Below are 19,583 nucleotides of genomic sequence, written 5' to 3'. Positions count from 1 at the left end.
AACATTCACAACCTAAGGACCATAGGATTTTAACGACTGAGTATATTGAAATCAGATTTCTGTACCCCATTACATATTTGAGAGCCGTGACTGACAGGATCATATCTAACTTTTCTATTAAATTACTTCAGCTAAGATTAAACATGGTTAACCAATGGTAGTGGAACATATGACGCAGATCATTAGACATCAATGTGCGTTGCAAACTAACCTATCAAGACAAATATGCATACACATTGTAGGAAAACTCGACTACACAGACGAATAATTCAAATTTAGATTCATAAATCCCAATAAAATAACTCAAGGTTAGGTAAATAGTTATGATAAGTGATGCTTTCGATTTTAAAAATTGGATTACGTTACTGTAACTCTGTAGGTGTACTTTAGTAACTTCAATACTAAGTATCTTAATCCGTGAAAAGCATTTCGCAGCTGCAAGTTATATTTAGCCACGATAAGGCCTTTACAGAGATTGAGCATGCAACTCCACCATCAAACACACGGAAAAACATAATTTTATGTTAAATCCTCCAATGTTTATGCATTAAAACAATTCAAAGCACAACAAACGAATGGCGCCTAGGGTCAGGTTCCTGTACAAAACAGTGAAATTAGAAGATTCGAAAAGGAAAAAGAAAACACTGTTTAAACATATATTCTGTCTTTGAAATTAATTCTGAAATCTTAACAAAATTAGAGCAATATAAGTTTACGATTAATTGAGAAATCCAACAGGTATTATTTATCACATGTGGTTTTTAACATAAAACATGAAGTCACATTTTTTCACAAAGATGTGAAAAGATGAATGCTAAGACGTTGACTACCTACTTAGGCCAAAAACTATACAAACATGAATAATTCCCTTTATCTTGTAGAGATATATACAGATTTCAAGAAATTACTTAATGTGGATTTATGAAGCATATTAGTTTTAAATGACTTCTAAATAATTAAGAAAAGGAATTGGAGATGATATTTAATTAATTAGTCACTGAAAAACAAAGATTATTTGTCATTCTTTAGGTGTATGTTGAATAAACTAACGGCTGATTAGCCGGGAATTTCAATGATTACGTATTGCGATAGAACCGGGCAAAAATACAGATTTCGAATGCGGTAAGAGAGAAGAATAAGATCGAAAGACTCGCCAGTACATCAGGAATCCCACTACTTTACTACGTTGTCGCAGTTCAATACGTAATGAAAGTTATTCAGATGACAATTCATTGGCGAGTTGTGAAACAGCTCACGAAGATGAGCACAAATTTAGTAAATGCTTGTTCTGTTTCAAGTTCCACCCAACTCTGAATGCCTTAAATGTGGTAAAGCTGGACACATTCATTCAGTTTGTAACATCACGGTTCATTTCGCTAAAACTAATGCTAAAAATTGTGTTTGCGATCCTACTGAGTTGAATGTTTCTAATGATCATTTATCTTTATCTAAGACTTCTAGAAGCGGTATAACGTCGTATAGCAGTTCAGAGTTGAGTAAAACCCAGAATCATTGCGAGACAAAAGTTTCTAATCAACCAACTTCTTATCAGATTTTTCACAGTATTGTACCAGATTTGGTTTGTCCTAGTGATTCACATATTTCTGATGAAATTTCTTACAATTCTGCGAATAATATGTTGAATGAGTCAGATCATGATCAAAAACCGGATTTAGTTTTGGTAGATGCTAATATTTCTAATGACCCATTATTCTCTAATGAAACTCTTAATAAATTTGAGGGAAATATTTCAGAGAAATCAGATTCTGATGTCATATCAAATGCTATTCGTCGTCATAATGGATTTATTTCTAGAGATATCCCTAATGAATGTGACGAATATGTTCCGGATGAGTCGAATTCTAGTCACATCTCTGATGTTATTGTATCAGATGCTGGACATTCTCCAAATCAATGTGTGTCGAGAAGAGTCTCTAGTCAGTTGTATGGTGAATAAAGGCAATAGCAAGTTTGACCGAATCAGTCAGAGAACCGATCCAAACCAAGTTCAAGATTATGCTAATGAGTGTGAGGCAGATGCATGTTTTCTATTCGATTGTTTCGCAGGTGAATCAAACCTAAATGAATCACATGTGTTTATTACACATGTCAATGTGAATGACGTCCTCATTTACACGTTTATGTTTTAACGGTGATAAGCAAGATATAAGAACTCAACCGATAGTCACTGACACATCAACTACCAGTACAGAATTGTGGGGTGTGATTCACTAGAAATCTTTTCCTTTTCATAGGTCATGATCAGTCCTCTTTGAATCTTCAGTACCTTTCCTATCGCTTATAGCAGCAACAAGTGGTTAAAATCGTTCACACGTTATCAAATCTCATAGGAATGAAAATCTTGTACCCCCTATCCTCGTACTTTGATCACTCTGGCAACATGAATGCTCTGTTGAATCCCAATCAAGCATTGGTCCATAATGTTACTAATTCACTCATCCTTCCAGATGACAAAGATTTACCAAGGCACAAAGCCCATGACATTACATCAACCGCTGAAGTTTGTGAATCATGTACTATTGATACTTCTGATGACGATGAAGAATCCGTGACTGATTTTAACTGTTCTGAAAACGTCCTTAAAACAAAAAATTTTTCACATAGTTGCCAAAAACAGTGAAAATGATACCTTACACCACGTAATAGGTCAAAGTTGACATGGACTGTCCCGTTGATAATAATTTCCATCTCATACTTGAATATAAACTGAACAAAACTAAACAATTTGAATCTAATATCTAGCACATAAATACCAAGATGTCCTGTCAGGTATATTCTGAAAATCATAAGGGGGATTTAAACAGCCTAGCACAAAGTATCTGTGACTTGATAATCTATAGGTTTTTTTCAACCCACTGAGTGCCCTGACTCTAATGTTGAACGAAATCCGGAAGATGATTGAACTCATTTCCCCAAAGACACACAATGGCTCTCACTGTGACTGAATGGCTATAGCCTTCAGAATACCTGATAAATCAAACCTAGTCTGTTAGAAACCCACAAACACGAAATGGTGGCCTATTAAACATCTGATGTAATTCGAAGAGGTTACACATTGTCATAAATAATGCATCCCCCCACCACAATTTTTAACCTTGGTGAAGCTAAAGAAATATTTGTTGCTAGTCACTAGATATTTGGAAAGAGTATGATATCACACCCATAACACAAGCAATACCTGGTAGCATAGCTGATGAATTGATCATGAGTGTAAAATCCAAACTAAGGTTTGGCTGAAAAATAACTGTCTCGGTAGTTAGGCACACGGTTTTCCCAATTGAAATCAAAACAAGGGGTTCGAAGAAATAAAGGTTCTAAATTTAATTATAAACACAAATGTCCATCATTACCTAAACAAATATTACCTCTCAGTTGTTCAACCAATAACTGTTCCTTCAATAATGGATCTAAATTACAATAAACAGACAAATTGATAGTGAATATAGGAAAATTACCGAACGCACCAAAAAATAAGTGTTATTCTATCTTTTCTGGATAGATCAAGTAAAAATCCGTCCAAAAGATAATAGTTTGTTGCTTTATAACACAAAGTGTTTCCGACTCGGGAAAAGTGCTTCAATTCACAATCAAAATGCACAATCCTGGTCAACCCAAGCAACAAAATCAACGAGGGAACAATCAATATGGCTGTCGCCAAGATTAAGTATAAACTAAAACAACATAAATACAGTTCGGGTAGAAACATAGAAACTCAGTGAAAGCGGAAGAAAAATGAGAAAAATATTTTAAAATGAAATATTACCAACATAAAGTGGAATCAAAAAGACTAACAAAATGTACAACCAAAGAAACCCATAAGAACAAGTTGCAAATGTATGCATGGAGGGATTCTCACATACAAAACCTTAGAAATGGGTGTTACAAAGAGCTCTATTACTGTCTCAGTACAGTCGACCCTATGAGATATCTGACTAGTCATTTGAACCTAGTGCCCTTCTCAATAAATCAGAAATATAACACGCCTTTCGGAGGCTGCACTAGCGGCCATACTCTTTAGATCCAGGAATTAGACAGCTCCACTGTGTCAGTTTCAATATTAAAATTTCAGCCACACTTTCACGAGTTCGACAGTGTAAAAGGTTTTAATAGCCAATAATCTAATAATGTCAAGAAAAACGTTCAAAATGATGCAAAAGGTACACAGGAACGGTACTGAGCGGTAATTTATCCGACTGGTACAGACACCTGATAAAACCCGTTTGTCACGATAGGAAAGAAATTCCTATCAGTCACGGGGCAATTTCCCTACCGGTGAAGAGGGGTTAGAGAATTTAGTTTGCCTCAGGTATGAGCAATCAACGGGAATAACAGCGATCAACCTGGAAATAATATAGGTAGCAGATTTCAAAATCAATCTTACGAAATACAGATCAGTTCTCCAGGCATTAAACAAGGTGTAGCTGACCAGTACGGAGAGCGGCACAAAATATTTCTGGGTAAAACAAAGATAAAATGGCTATCAAACGACTCGACAGCATCAAGGAAACGGTAAGGACTCACAATTTGTGGACTATATAATAATCACGATCAATCTCCAGAATATGATCAATTGACAAAATATTGACAAAATTAAAAGAAACAACACATAGTACAGAAATGTAAAACACTAGTCACAAGCAAACAACGGACGTGTAGGAATTTTCTCTATAGTTGCATGTGAGGTTACTCAAGAGAGAAGATGTAGTTGGTTAGCCTTCGTCAAACACACGAAATGGAAGATATTCAAAGGAACCTATCTTCATTGAATAGCGTAATCTTGAGGTTGGTGTATGACGATAGAATAGCTAAACCAGACACATCCCTTTCATCATATTTAAGGACTGTTGTGGGATCTAATAAGTTCAAAAAGTAATGTATATTTATTTCGGATTTAGTAAGTCACTCTTACTGTTATTCAGAAAAAAAGAACCTATGGTAATACTCCAGAAAACTCGTCAACCCAAAATGAGGTGCTTTCTCATTGACTACTAACATTTCCATCAAGTCATCAAACAGAAAAACTCAGAGTCGCTGATTTTCTTGAAATGTAGATAGGTCAATTTAGAGATCCTCATAACAAGGGTGAGCATTCGCCCTCTAAACTTCTGTTTTCTCTGAAAACAGAATTATATGCTTGAGCTCAAGTGCAGCATGGGAATAGAATAAAAAGCTTCTCAACCAGTTCATGTAGGTAAATTTCAAAATGTCATTTTTGATATTGACTAAACACATCTTAAACTATCTAAAGGTCTAAGTTATTTTATTGTTACTTCTTTTGTGGGTGAAGCACTTCCAATTCCCAGGTGAATATCGTGAAGGTGACACAGATATTCAAGGTTCGACAACCTTTGTCTGCAATACTCTGTGGGATCCCAGGATACCAAACAAGACAAATCATAAGTCAGGGACGAATGCATTCAAAGTTATATTCAGGAAACTGTCAACATGTCGAGAGGCGTTCTATCTAAGCTGACTAGTAGTTTCAAGTGATACACAGTGTGGCGTACCCACTAGTGATCTGCGGATGCGTGACTGAGCGTCTTCAACATTGGAGTGTACAGTAAAATTGATGACGTTGACATGAATGTCAAAGACATTTTATTTTTTAGATTTATTTACCGCTACAAACTTCTGAAATCTGTTTTGATCAAATGTCTTCTTATCTCGTGCAAATATTATGAAATGTCTTGGTGGTTCTGTTGATATCTATGTTTTGCAGATATCTCAACACAGCCAAAATGTTCAAACTGACATCATTAACATATATAGGTGTAGACGCTGAATTTCGTATTACAAACCGTACGTGAAGCCACCCTGATAAGACATTACCAAATGGCTCGTGTTCATCTTAGTAACAAAACCTAAAACAACTAGCTTGATTCACGAAACATCAAGTCGACGTGAAAGCATTAAATGAATAGCATGATTAAAACATACAGGGGCAACAGAAACCAAGTTGAAACGATGGAACAAACAGGAAACATACAGCGAACAAGACGCAGGATCCATTATGTTTTACGATGGTGGCGAAACCAAAAAGACAAGCAATCAGGATCTGTTGAAATTGGACACTCAATAACAATGAAACCACCTCATTGTGTTAATGAATACGTATTAAAACTTAAATATTTTTGAAGAGAGTCTGTCGTTCACATACATTGGTTTAGTTTTACTGCACCGTCACCAATGAAAACAGGTTTCACGTTGTGCCTATATTTCAAAGTGGTTTCCGTTTGCTGCCTATTGCCTCAGCTTGATAACTCTGATCAATAGATGGACAAAATAAAATGAATCGTTACACACTGATAAAACAATTAGGAGACGGGACTTACGGTTCAGTACTACTTGCTACTGTCCAGGAAACAAAAGAAAAAGTTGCTATTAAGAAGTAACCAAATCAACGTTAAATTGAAAATTGTTTAGGATGAAAAGAAAGTTCTACTCTTGGAACGAGTGTTTGAATTTACGTGAGGTCAAAGTAAGACTAATCTCGAATTCACACTCTGCAGTCGTTGAGTAAACTTTCTCACCCAAATATTGTGAAGCTTAGGGAAATAGTGCGGGAAAATAATTATCTCTATTTAATATTTGACGCGCTTGAGAATAATTTATATGAACTCATAAAAACGAGGTAAATGTTAGTGTCCAGGTTCCTATTTATACACCCCTTCTCATGTTCACGTAGATTTTGCTTTTGTCTCCATTATTATAGCTTTTGTTGCTTAACATAATTCTCATCTATTTTTTAAAATCTTTAAAGCATTTAAATCACTTATGTTGTGAAACTACATGGGATGATACGCGAAAATGATGAACTTTACTTGGTTTTCGAGTACATGAGGAAAAATATGAAATAATTAGGAGAAGGTTCTAATGTTGTTTCATTTTGAACTCACGTCGCTATTTCATCAGTTTTCCCATAATTCAATCTATATTGCTTTTTCAGGACTAGGCTTTTTCAAGAAGAAACTATTCGGAATATAATTTGGCAAGTTCTTGACGGCCTAAATTTCATGCATAAGCAGGGTAACTGAGTATTTTTTTCTTCCAGTGATTATTTCTGAAGTAATTTTTCATCGTAGTCATTTAGTTCAAGTCGTAAAACGAGAATTTAGGACACTTTTTTCCTCGGAGTCTTTCTTTATGTTCATATTAGGAAATCGGATCATCTGACTTCAATATAAAGCCTGACATAGGTTAGTAAATACAACGCTAGACGTGTGAATCGCTTAATTATCAGTTCTGATAAATCATTAGTCGTCATCAGGTTTAAGACAGCAGTAAAAAGTCTTTAGGACTACAAGTCTGTTTCGGCCCTCTGTTTCCTCAGATGTTTGGCGACCATTTTTTTTCTTTAAAAAGGTCAAATTGGTTATTTATAGCCTGAACAAAACAGAACTTCAGGCGATAGCTCTAGATATGCTTTTGGAAGCTAAGAACGGGGATGTTTATCATAAAGCTTCGTTACTTTTGTTTATTGTCAAATCTTAATTCTACTATTATTTGTTTGGTACTTAAGAAGTAATTAAGTACTAATATATTTTAAAAGTGATCAAAATACATTCGCCCGTAATTTTTAGTCCCTCATATCGCACATCTAAATAATATTGTATATCCTTGATTTCAGTGATATCGAAACTTAAGTCGGTATGACCACTACAATTAAAAAAAAAAGGTCAGATAAATTGTTCGTTGCATGAGTATATCATAAATGGAAACAAATAATGACACTTAAAATATACCGCAGCTCAAGTATTTAATCACAATTTGGTTGCTATATTTGCACTAGTTACATAAACATAAAATCAGGTTTGCAGTATAAGTGACCTTAATCTGTCACTGACTTCTTAGATGTTGGAGAATTTCAGTGAAAATAACTTATGCTCGTAACCAGGCGTATCTTAGTTAACAGAACAATAACAGCCTCACTCTGTCTTCTTATGTGGTTTCTGAGGTACTAAATGAGATCCGAAAAGTCAAAAGTTTTACTAGCGTGTCATTTTACTTAAAAACCAATCTTTGAAAGGTATGCTGTATAACGATTAGGTTCAAAAATATGGCAATCAATAGAATTTAAACTTAGGTCTTTGGAATTAATTTCTCACTTAAAGCTGATTCACATACTCGTTTAGTAACTAATCAGTATTTATATGGGTCTTAGTTGTATTTTCACATCAAAACTACAACGAGAAGTACGGAAGGCACCAATTAAAATTTATCCGACTTACGAAAATTTCCTAGTACCATGTACATTGTAATTTTGGCACATGTATAGAAACACATACTAGTTAATTGAATCCCGGGTTATATGTGATGTTTCTGTATAAACGCAAGTTTTGGTTTATTATTTTTAAAGCTGTTAAGTGATTTGCCTGCTGCTCTAAAGAATGTAACGGTTTTCAGGTAATATTATCCGTCAGTATGTTACTTCTTCATTGCTAGGGTTTTTCCACCGGGACATGAAACCTGAAAATTTGTTGTGCAATGGCCCAGAGACAGTGAAACTAGCAGATTTCGGACTTGCTCGTGAGATCCGTTCGCAACCTCCTTATACTGATTATGTGTCTACCAGGTGGTACGTTGTATATAAGTAATGTTCATACATTATCATTCATTCATCTGAATCAGATTTTAACTGGTCTATGCTATCAGAAGTTCGTCAAGATTTTATATATTTATCAATAAGTTTTTCAGATGGAGAAAAACTCATGTTATATATATATACGCCATTCAGAACCAGCAAACCAAAGTTTATTTTGTTTAAGTTTCATGGTAATCAATATTATTCCGTTCTAAGCTGGTGTTCTTTTTAGGTTACATCTAAGTAAAGCTTTAAGAACTTTTTTTTCAATAAATTCTATAACTACTTTGTTTTGTTGGGTAGAACATGACTCATTTGATAAACACCAAAAAGTAGGATAGCGTTCTAAAAATGTATGCTTTAAAGTATGCTACTTCAGCAGTTCATGATGTACATAAATCTGTGTGCTTAAATTAGGGCTCCTTAAATCAATGAGATATTGTGCTACCCATTAGTTAGTGCAATCAGCTGTTAGTGTCTTTTAATTTGTTCTGTGTGATTAGTTGTCTAAATTCGCAAAATGTCCAACATTGTCGTCTCATTGATAGCGCAAGAGCCATTTCTATACCATTGAACCATGCACATCAAATCCGATTATATTCCGAAGATGTTCATTACCAAGTGTAAAATAGTTGACTTATTTCCTATTTTTCAGTTGATATCAGTTCACGAAAAATACTCTTCTATAATTGACTTAACTATCATGTAAATGAACCTTCATCCTTATCTTGTAACTGCTTAGTTGACTAAGTTTCTAGTGTGACCATTCTCAATAGGTCGTGTTTCTCATTTTCAGGTATCGGGCCCCTGAAGTGCTCCTGAGATCAACTAGCTATAATTCGCCAGTCGATTTATTTGCTGTTGGTTGCATAATGGCGGAACTATACACGTTTCGTCCGTTGTTTCCTGGAAGCTCAGAAATTGACATGGTTTTCAAGATTTGTTCTGTTTTGGGTACACCTTCTAAGGTAAGCTTGTCGCTCATAAAGTTAAAGTTGATTGTTATCCGAAACTTCATTGTGCAACTACAATTTTCACATTTAATGATTTGCGTGGTTTTGAGACGTGCAATCAACAAGTAGTTATGATGTTTGTTTCTCTACTTTCACCCGATTTTCGCTAAAATCAGTTATTAAATTTTATCATTCCATGAATTGTCGTACAATTTTCAATTCATATTTTAGTATAGAGTTATATTGAAAGTAAGCACAGTACTTTGTGCTCAATTTCCGCCATGGTGAAATTGTTCTTTGCAAGGTTTCCTACTGCATATCGGAACATGATCCATGTTACAGCTGAAAATGATTTTGTCATAATTCTAAGCAAATTTTATCGTTCGTTCGTTACTCAAGTTTCTATTATTGTTAGGTGTTTAACAGCTAAAAGGTTCTATCTTACAGATGTGTTTTCCAAACTGGGTGGTTTAGTTATAACGCTTTTATTATCTTTTTGGACACTAATAACGAATACTTTGAAAAAGTTAGGAGAATCAATAATTTCAAGATCGAACACCAAGCAAAATGAACACCCGAATAACGGTAACACAATCATGGATAACGACTGATCGAATTCCGGGTCAATAGAACAAGCTGTTAGTTTTGGAGAACTTTTAATATATTATTTCTTTGCAACGTATATCATAATGTTGTCTAGACAGAAATTTCCACTACTAAACCATCCAAGTCAGAACACGTAGTATCACTAAGATCTTTTTCATGAGCTATAAATATTCTCCACCTCATTAAGATTGTCTGCAGAGATTTGTCTGAAAAGTGCTTTGCAGTGATTCAAATTGATTATTGTTGGTTCAATATTTTGCTGATTTAGATCACTGTGATGTTTACTGCCTTAATCAAACCGCTGAATAACCACTTATTAAGTTTACATAATGTGATCGATTTAGTAAACCATATTTGCGTTATTTTGGCCCTCTGTGCTAGTTGGATTATAATTGTTTCACATAATCTGGACCATTCATTTTATATGTTCCTTATTATTCAGTCGGTCATTTATTTATTATAGGAGTGGCTACATATCCTCAATTAAAAAAGGTTACCAACATCAGGGTTATGACATGATGTCCTGACATATTAATGTACTATGAAATTCTCCGAACAAAATAGGATAACATTAAAAGTAAATGAAAGAGATTATTTATTTTATACAAGCAAACATGAAAAGTGGTAAAAGCTATGGTTCAAACAGGAAAAAATAGGGATGGATCTCTTTTAGGGGTTTCTTACTGTTCGTAAACGACATAAAAAATACAGCTAAATTGCCACTGGCTACTATTGTGAAGTATGTCTGATATTATCTTAAACCACTTTTTTCATCTCATTTCAGCTTAAACAAATAGTGTTCATCATGGAGGCTACTCAGACAACATACTTAAAACCTATTCAAGCTACCCAAACCATTGCTTTAAGATGCCAACATTAAATCACTGATCATTATGATCGGACCGCGACTCTACTTACACTGTGTCCTCACTGAATTTAAGCGATCTCCCGAAGATAACAATCAAACGCAGGTTCATCAATCAGACATAGTGAGGTTATACAATCGGAAAAGCATAAGTAATATCAACAAAACACTATACACCTAACATTTCATAATCAGATTCTCATTGGGCTAAGTTGATGTGGTCGTCAATATACAAATAGTGATCTCATTGGCTATTTCACCAGTACTCACAAAGCTACCCAGGTACACGGACAATATCTACTCTCTTCGCCGACTTATAGCTCTCTCCTATTTTTATAGTATTATCCACGTCGATGACGCAAACTATATACCATACTTACAAACACTGCTCGTCATCCGCTTAAGTGTTCATTAGAAAACTTTTATGTTATAATATATAAGACCTAAATCATGAACACATTCAAAATAGTTAGTCTTCTTAATGTTTAGTTCACACCACTGTCGTGGATTTTCTTTTGGGCTGCTTTCAATTTTCACCAATAGTAAGCTCAAAAGATTCGAGATATCTTGCCATCGCGTCTTATAGTAATGGTGATTTTGAACGAAGTTTGCTGTACGCAATCATTCTGGTCAACTTCATTTTAGTGTTTGAAGAAGCTTCTAAGTCGCCTTTATATCACAGAGAACCCCATGACCTTATTACTGATATCAAAAATACAGCAAGTAAACATATGACTGTTTCGAAGCATCTGAGTGAGAGTGTGTACATAATAGCTATTACATTACTCAATCCACCCACGACCTTCAAAAAATAAGCATCTACCTTAATAATTATCACATAAATTAAGTGAGCACTTTTTGAAGGTAAATACGACACTCAGTTCACCATACTACTTGATGAGTTCTCACCGATTCTGTGACCAGCATATCGTTTTCATCTTTAAAAGGCAACGTTTTGGTGACCTAGTTCCCGAACATTGCAAAGTTCTGTCTCGTTAAATAGGTAGATGTTGAGGCAGTAGCTTAGTTTTTGGAGGTTTACATCCTCTTCGTACTTCGGTATTACCACCCCTCAGACAAACAGTTTTGTGGTCAGAGTTTCCAGAGCAGTGAACCACATAAACCCTTCCAAAGTGTTTATCAGAACTTAGGAAAATATGATATTTATCTTCTTAATCTAGGTGGCCAAATCTTGAACGAAGTATTAGCATTTAGAAAAATTTAGATGTGTTTTGATATCGTGTATACCCCATCACAGATCTCTCGTTATAGTCAACGTAAATATTCAACATAGACAAACTTTTTCTGCCATTTGATCCACCTCAGTTTTCGAAACTACGTTTATTATTTTAACTGTTTTTTTCAAGTGAACATTGGAGTATCTAAAGAAATTTTCACTTCATTATTATAACTATGTAAATGCTACTCTTTTTCTACCTACAGACTTTGATTATTATTTAAAGCCTTAAATTGCGAATTGTTACTATTGTTTAAGCATTTATGTTAAACTCTTAAACTAGTTACCCTGTTAGCTTACCGACTATACATCGGGACACTTATTTATTTGAAACAACAACTTAGTGCAAAGGAGATTTATTGATGAATAAGTTAAACAGTCGATTTGTGTAATCAACATACTTTCCACCAGTAGATATTTATTTCTCTCACAAATCTTAGACTATATTATTTGCTACTCATGTCTTATATATATATAGAGTGGTTGGCCTGAGGGATATCAACTAGCTGCCGCTATGAATTTCAAATTTCCACAGTGTTCTCCAGTGCCTTTACATACTTTGATTCCGAATGCTAATCACGAAGGTATTCAGCTCATTCTGGATCTGATTTCTTGGAATCCCAAGCATCGACCAACGGCACGTGAAGTAAGAGAATTCCAATGCTTTATAATTCTTAAATTTTTCGGGGTTTCAGATCTAAATATTTGCACTTAAACTACGATAAATTTATTATTTTGCTTGCTGACTCTGAATCAACCAGATATTTAGGATAAAATATTCTGGAACAGTTTTTACATAGTTTAGGAAAATAGTGGTATAAAACCTGATAGCCTTTTGTTTCTGGTATATTACATCGCCCTTTATTTTCTGAGTCAAGATTTTCTAAGTCTAGAGGATTGATGACTTTTCACGAAAGTTATTCTCCCGATATTTTTGACCCCATATACCATAGGTTTCTATTACTAACAAAACCTAAATTTACGGTTCATCATAGTTCTTGGATTCAATTATTTGTCCTGATCATTCAAATCCTTTAGGTAGGCTATGATAACTGTCAAATGTAGTTTTCTGAATTGTAAGTATATATACTCAGTTCATTTAGATGCATAAACTCAATCCTTAACGTTGCATATTCACTTTTACATGATGTTCATTAATTGAAAACTCTTCAGCGCAATAGTATCTCACACTTGAAATATGTTTTTTATTACTTTTGCGTATCTGCTACGTTTCATCTTTTCGAATACTCATTTTTCTCTGTATTTACTGACGACCATTGTTAGTTTATATACAAGCATGTAAAGTATGTCATCCTTAGTGTTTATAGTTCGAAACGACTGAAATGTTTGTAGTCGATCGAGTCGATATCTAACATCGAAATCAAGATGTGTCTGTATAATTTTAAAACAGAATATTCAAACACCTCTTTATATGCCTTTTTGCTGGATGTTTATTTATATTCAGTCTCAGTTTAAAATGTTTTTCCATTAGTGTTACTTTTTATGAATATTAGTGTAGAAGCTAAACGTTGATTCATATGTGCACATTATACACCATTTACTTACTTTTCAATTATACAATAAATGAGATGATGTCAGTCGTTCAATGTTGGACTTTCCTTGACTGTGTGTTTAAACCTGAATAATACATAGTTAGAATTTTAATATTACTCCATCTACCAAGATTAGTAAATAAGCACTTTTCAATTCTGTTTTCTGTTATTGGTGGACTTCTTTTATTTCTAGGCACTAAAGCGACCTTATTTCAAAACTATTCGAGCTTTAAAAGGAGTCATATCTTCTGCTAATAATGGCGACAAAGTACAGAATATATCTCAAGATCTAGAGAAAAAATCTACTGATTTAAACAGAAAACAAAAATCATTGTCACAAAGTTTAAATTTAGGAATCGCCACTTCACAAAAAATAAAAGAGTCGCAACTTGTTCATCAAACAGTTATTATTGACTCATCAAATGATAATCAAATGGAAACTGGCTCATTCAATCTTTCAAATGGTCACGATGATTACAATTTACAAAAAGAAGTTGAAAATAACTCATCTGAAAACAATAAAGATCTCTCAGGACATCTGTTTACAGACATACAAGGTAATTTTTCACTTTTTCACCATACTGATCATTTACAGCCAGTTGGAAACAGTTTTATGCTACATTTTCTTTCGTTATCTTATGAAAGGATTTCCACTCAAACCTACTTAGTACAACTAGTTTGACTTAATAATACTGTCTATCACTGAAAGAAGTTTGAGTTCCCTTGACAAAAAGATCCATGAGCAAATCCTGAATCTTTTAAAATCACATTTAAATATCTGACATCAAGTATGGTTCATTTTGATATCCGACTACATAGCTCTGAATGGAGGAGTTTTTAATAATCGTTAGTCAATTCGTTCAAATTGTTCAATAAAAAACTAGTCTCTCACATACCTCTTATGAAATCCCAAACGAAAACCATATGTAACTATTATTATATATCATTCCAAAACGCGCAACATAGTTGATAGTACTATTTTTGATCTTTTTAGTTTGCGTAGCTTTGGAATGATTTATTTGAAGTCATCTAAAAATTCGGTACACTTTAATAGTAGCCACTTTTTATTTACGACGATGATGTAGTTTGAGATTACATACAATATAGAATTTTTATTGCATTTGTTTTTGTGATTGGTCAGGCTTTTTCCTATCCATCTATTTCTTCGAAAAGACAGTGTTTGCACACAAGATATTCTAGAACTCGGTATGTTTGGGCTTACAGAAATAAAGTCTTCTGAGAAAATCAATCTTATGTTGTCGAAATATGTCAATAGGTAGGTATCCAAAACACCTTTTATTATTAATGGAAAAACAACTAAACTAGTATCTTCGAGAGATTTCATCGTAAAAGTTCATGAATAAATTGATTATTTTGTTCATTCTAACAGACTAAGAAAACGTAGGCTAAATATTACCTCACTTTAACAGGATACGAAATCTAATGTGGGGAATAAATCAATATCAAACTACCCAATCGACTATGGGATAATAAAATATGTTTTACATTTAAGTCTTTTTCTTTTGACACTGACATTCATTCGATGTCAGTCGACAGCATTCTGCATTAATCATGCATTACATTTGTTCTCTGATTTATTCAATTCACGTCAGTGTTTTGTGGCCCGTTTATTATATCAGTAAGTTCTCGGACACTAGAAACTCTCTCTAACCTTTGGGATTGTGTCCATTGTAGTATTGTTATGAATATAACCCAAGATGGACATCAGCAGGACCTGATAGGTTTATTCTATAGGTCTTTAAGGATGGTCATTTGGTTTTAACAGCCAAGTTGACTGACATGTGTTGGAGTTTCGATGTAATACTGTTTGATGACTAGTCTCGGATCCTAATCGTCCCAGCATATAAGAGTGAGATAAAGTCCTCTTATGACAATTACAGGAATCACTTTGACTGTCGTGTTTAAAATGTGGGCCTTCATAATCATCTGACAGTTATTTGACTTTTAGAAACATCAACCTACGGTAAACACGGCTAATTTCACATCTGGATGTTAAGCACAGATTTTAAAGTACTCACACTTCATCAGGTCTTAGGAAATACATATGTTTACGGACGTCTTATAACAGTGATATATCTTAACCTAAAGGTAATATATGACTCCGTTGACTGAGGGGGTCTGTGGCAGTGTTTGTATTTAAAAAGCGAACCGAAGAAGTAAATAGACCTTGTGACGGTTCTCGACTTGAAGAGGACCATCATCAGAACTGTTAACTTTAAATCGTGTTCATCAGGGTTTCATACTATAATCTTTTTTTTAATTTCTTCATTGATGTTCTCTGGGAAGTTACACTTTCTTCACCTAACTTTTCACGGTTTGATCTATCACAAGGTTAATTTATCATGTGAGAATACACAGGTAACACAGTCGTATCTAGTGAAGACACGGACATAATTTAGAGTCCCCTGGTCACTTTGAACTACAATACAGGTATATTTAGGATGCGTTACTCTACTTCTAAATGCAAAATGTTGCTTCAGGACTGGTCTGGGTCATCACTTAAGCTAGCAATGGAAAATAAAGTAGTTCAGGGCGTCGACAGATTCGCTTATCTCAGATGTCTCGTTGGCTCTGATGAGTTAATGAGTGATGAAGTCTCCGCACATACTCAGAAAGCTTAGTTAGCTCTTGCCGAATTCCGTTAGTTGTGGTGTAGATAAGATGTTTGTTTCCCAACTAGAGGGCGAGTATACTGCGCGGCGGTCCGCTTTGTACTACTCTGTGACTGAAACATGGGTTTTGAAAGTAAAAGATATGTGTAAATTGATGAATTTTGATCATAGGTCTCTTTGACGCGTCCCCAAATGCCCCGGTACAGCCGAGGGTAGAGAGAGCACGCTCTCTCTCGTGAAATGCCCTCACATGGCCTCACTTCTAGGGAAGTCCTACTCACTGCCTTCTCGCAACATGGGTGTCATTTGCGAAATTGAGAGGATGAAAAGCAAATGTCCGGGGCTTTAACATGGTGGATGGGTACGGATGATCCACCTAACGTAGTTGGAAAACTCTTATTCCAATTCACTGGTGCACATGGGCTCCAGGATCCTAAGGGTTCAAAATTGTGTATGATCCTCTTGTTGATCACCGGTTACCATGAGACTGCATCTCTCAATGTTGCTCCACTGCCTTAAGCATTAGACTTTTAGGTCAAAGGCTCCGGCTGTGGCTCCCTTCAAGACTCCAGTGAAGTACTACAAACTCACTCTCCATCGAAAACCTTGTTCCATATGTCTTTATCTGGTGGCCCTGTGGCGTTTTCGTCTGGCTTTGCTGGCGTTGGTGTCGCTAGAGTCGAGTCAGAACCAGCCCATTGGATCCTCAATAACAGTCGGTTATTTGCTGTTAGATTAGAAAGTTCCATCAAAGTGAGAAGAAATCGGTGTGAGAAACGATGTCTTTTGGTCATCTCGGCATATGTCTTGGATTCGTTGGGTATAGCTGATCTCTGGAATGGTCTGTTGTAGGCTGTTCTTTGTTAGTAATACAGAGAGTCGGCATCGTATGTCCGGGCACAGTGACGACAATTCATCTGATGTCCCTATCTTGAAAAATTGTTTTATGTGGCTTTGACATGTCTTACGGATGTCGTCCCAGCGAATTCCACATCGTGTACTATTTGCTGGCACTAGAACCGGTTGGAAAAAGCGGAAAGGTCGTCAGTGTATGACACAGTTCACTGGTATGAAAGAAAGCTGTATAGAACTGACTTCTGTTGATCCCTCATGACTCCCTGGTTGGAGTCCTGGAGATGATGCAACACAGTGACTTGAGATCATTCAGGTGATATTAACATCAAGGAAGAGACAATGTGTGTTCATTTGACGTGAATTCCTTGTTCACAAATGTACCTTTGAAAAAGACTGTTGGTATATTATGTCACTACATATCTTTAAACAACCTCATACTACCTATCCCTTTAAAAATTCCTAAAGATTTACTACTATTATGTACTGACAAAGTTCAGTTCATTTTTGAAGGTGAATACTTTCACCATATCGATGTGGTTGCTATGGGTAGTCCTTTAGGGCCATTATTAGCAGATGTGTTCGTGACACATGTTGAAGATCTGGCTGAAGACCCAATCAAAAAATATGTCACCTTATAAGAGATATGTGGACAATATCTTAGTTGTCTGTGAAAGAAAAGAGGATATTAACTGTTTATTGAGTAAACTTGACACTCTCCAAAACCACATCAGTCTCTCACAGGAAGAGGAGAAAAGTGACTAGCTTCCCTTCCTAGATATACTTGTAAGTAGACGAGAAGATGGCTCAGTCAAACGATCCATTTTTAGATAACCAACGTGGACAGGTCAATACCTTAGTCATTGTAGTTATTGCCCTGTGCAATACAAACGGGGTTTAATAAGGTGCCTATTTAACAGGCTTGATCGTATTTGCACAAATAACGCTGTTGATGAGGATGTTAGGCTGTTGAACAAAACGTTAATGGAAAATAACTATCCCCTCAAATTCATAAATAGATGGAAAGTTCATGGTACAGTGAGACCTGCTATAGCCTTGACGAAAAAAGCCTGTGTATATCACCTTACCATTTATAGGTGATTCAAATAGTTTTTTTTATTGAAACAAAGGCTTAAATCAGTCATTAACAAGACGTATTGCGCAGTAAAGGTCATTATCAAGAAGAGAATAAGGTTCATGCTGCATCGAAAACCTAAAAGACATGAAGACTATTGCGTCACATCCCACTGTGTTTACCAATTTAAATGTGTGTGTGGTCACACATACATGGGGAGGAGTAATCGTGATCTCAAAATTAGGGTGTGTAAACATGTTCTTAACAAGTATATGTGTGATCAGGTTGTTCGAAAATTATTGCGCAAATATATCATAGTTCTGATAATCTTCGTCTTATTAAAAAGGTACTGATTGCTTCATATTATTATTATTATTATTATTATTTCACTCTCGTTCCCTAGTTTCTGTGTACTGTTGTTGTTCTTTTAGTATACTCAGCCTCCATTCTCTATCTCTTTACGACCTCATTGTTATCATTTGGCACATATTTATTTGTTGCCCCCTTTTACCGGTGTTTATGTGTACAAACAAATAAATATGTATCGTAGAATAACCAACTAATCTACATTGAGGTTAAGCAAAGGTGACAAATTAGTCAACGAAGCTGTAAAACTTCATGAACTAAGATGACTGAGACTTGTAGTGCGTAGATCTAACCACTGCCTACTTCGATGGGTAATAATAGCTAGAGTAGAACTGGTCGGCAGCGACACCAAATGTAGTGAACAAAACACCGGTTGGGGACAATCGAATGTATTTAAGCAAAAATTACAGACTATCTCAGTAAATTCTGATAACCAAACAATGAACAGTCAATTTGCAAATTAACAACCAATTGTTTCAATCTTCTCTGTTTCTTCTTTAATTTCATTGCTCATGCATTTTCCAAACGATTGCGCTTCATTTCAGTTCTTTGCACATCGGTCTTCTGGTGAAATACATTCTATGTCCGACCAACACCATATACTACTTATATAGATATAAGTAGACCACACCACAGTAGGAGTTGCAAAACCAAAATGTAGCATCAATCCATGAAGTCGCTAAATTGCCTGTAAAGTATTTTTAGATGCAGACTACCTAGTAGGTGACCACACGTTTACTGCGATCAGTGGTTGATGTTGGATAATTTAACTCAGAATCGTTCACAATGATGCAGATACATTCTTTCTTTGTTTTCCTTCATATCTTTATCCCCAGTATTC

At 35.2% G+C, this 19,583-nt stretch overlaps 2 protein-coding genes across 2 annotated transcripts; both read left to right on the top strand.

Moving 5' to 3' along the window:
- Nucleotides 1-2,401: 2,401 nt before the first annotated feature.
- Nucleotides 2,402-2,641, top strand: Smp_132880 (hypothetical protein; the record flags this gene model as incomplete). The annotated part of the gene is made up of 1 exon (XM_018789236.1): nucleotides 2,402-2,641. The coding sequence occupies one exon, from the start codon at nucleotides 2,402-2,404 to the stop codon at nucleotides 2,639-2,641; it is 240 nt and encodes a 79-aa protein (XP_018654699.1).
- Nucleotides 2,642-6,308: 3,667 nt separating this feature from the next.
- Nucleotides 6,309-14,498, top strand: Smp_210970 (serine/threonine kinase; the record flags this gene model as incomplete). Its single annotated transcript, XM_018789235.1, has 8 exons — nucleotides 6,309-6,409; nucleotides 6,445-6,499; nucleotides 6,531-6,652; nucleotides 6,968-7,047; nucleotides 8,464-8,596; nucleotides 9,399-9,570; nucleotides 12,742-12,909; nucleotides 14,010-14,498. 8 exons carry the CDS (start codon nucleotides 6,309-6,311, stop codon nucleotides 14,496-14,498), a joined length of 1,320 nt encoding a protein of 439 aa, XP_018654698.1.
- Nucleotides 14,499-19,583: the final 5,085 nt, after the last annotated feature.

This window comes from Schistosoma mansoni, chromosome W (genome assembly GCF_000237925.1).
Source record: "Schistosoma mansoni strain Puerto Rico chromosome W, complete genome".
NCBI classification, from domain to species: domain Eukaryota; kingdom Metazoa; phylum Platyhelminthes; class Trematoda; order Strigeidida; family Schistosomatidae; genus Schistosoma; species Schistosoma mansoni.
The sequence above is the reverse complement of the archived record's forward strand: the minus strand, read 5'-3'. Positions and strand labels throughout refer to the sequence as shown.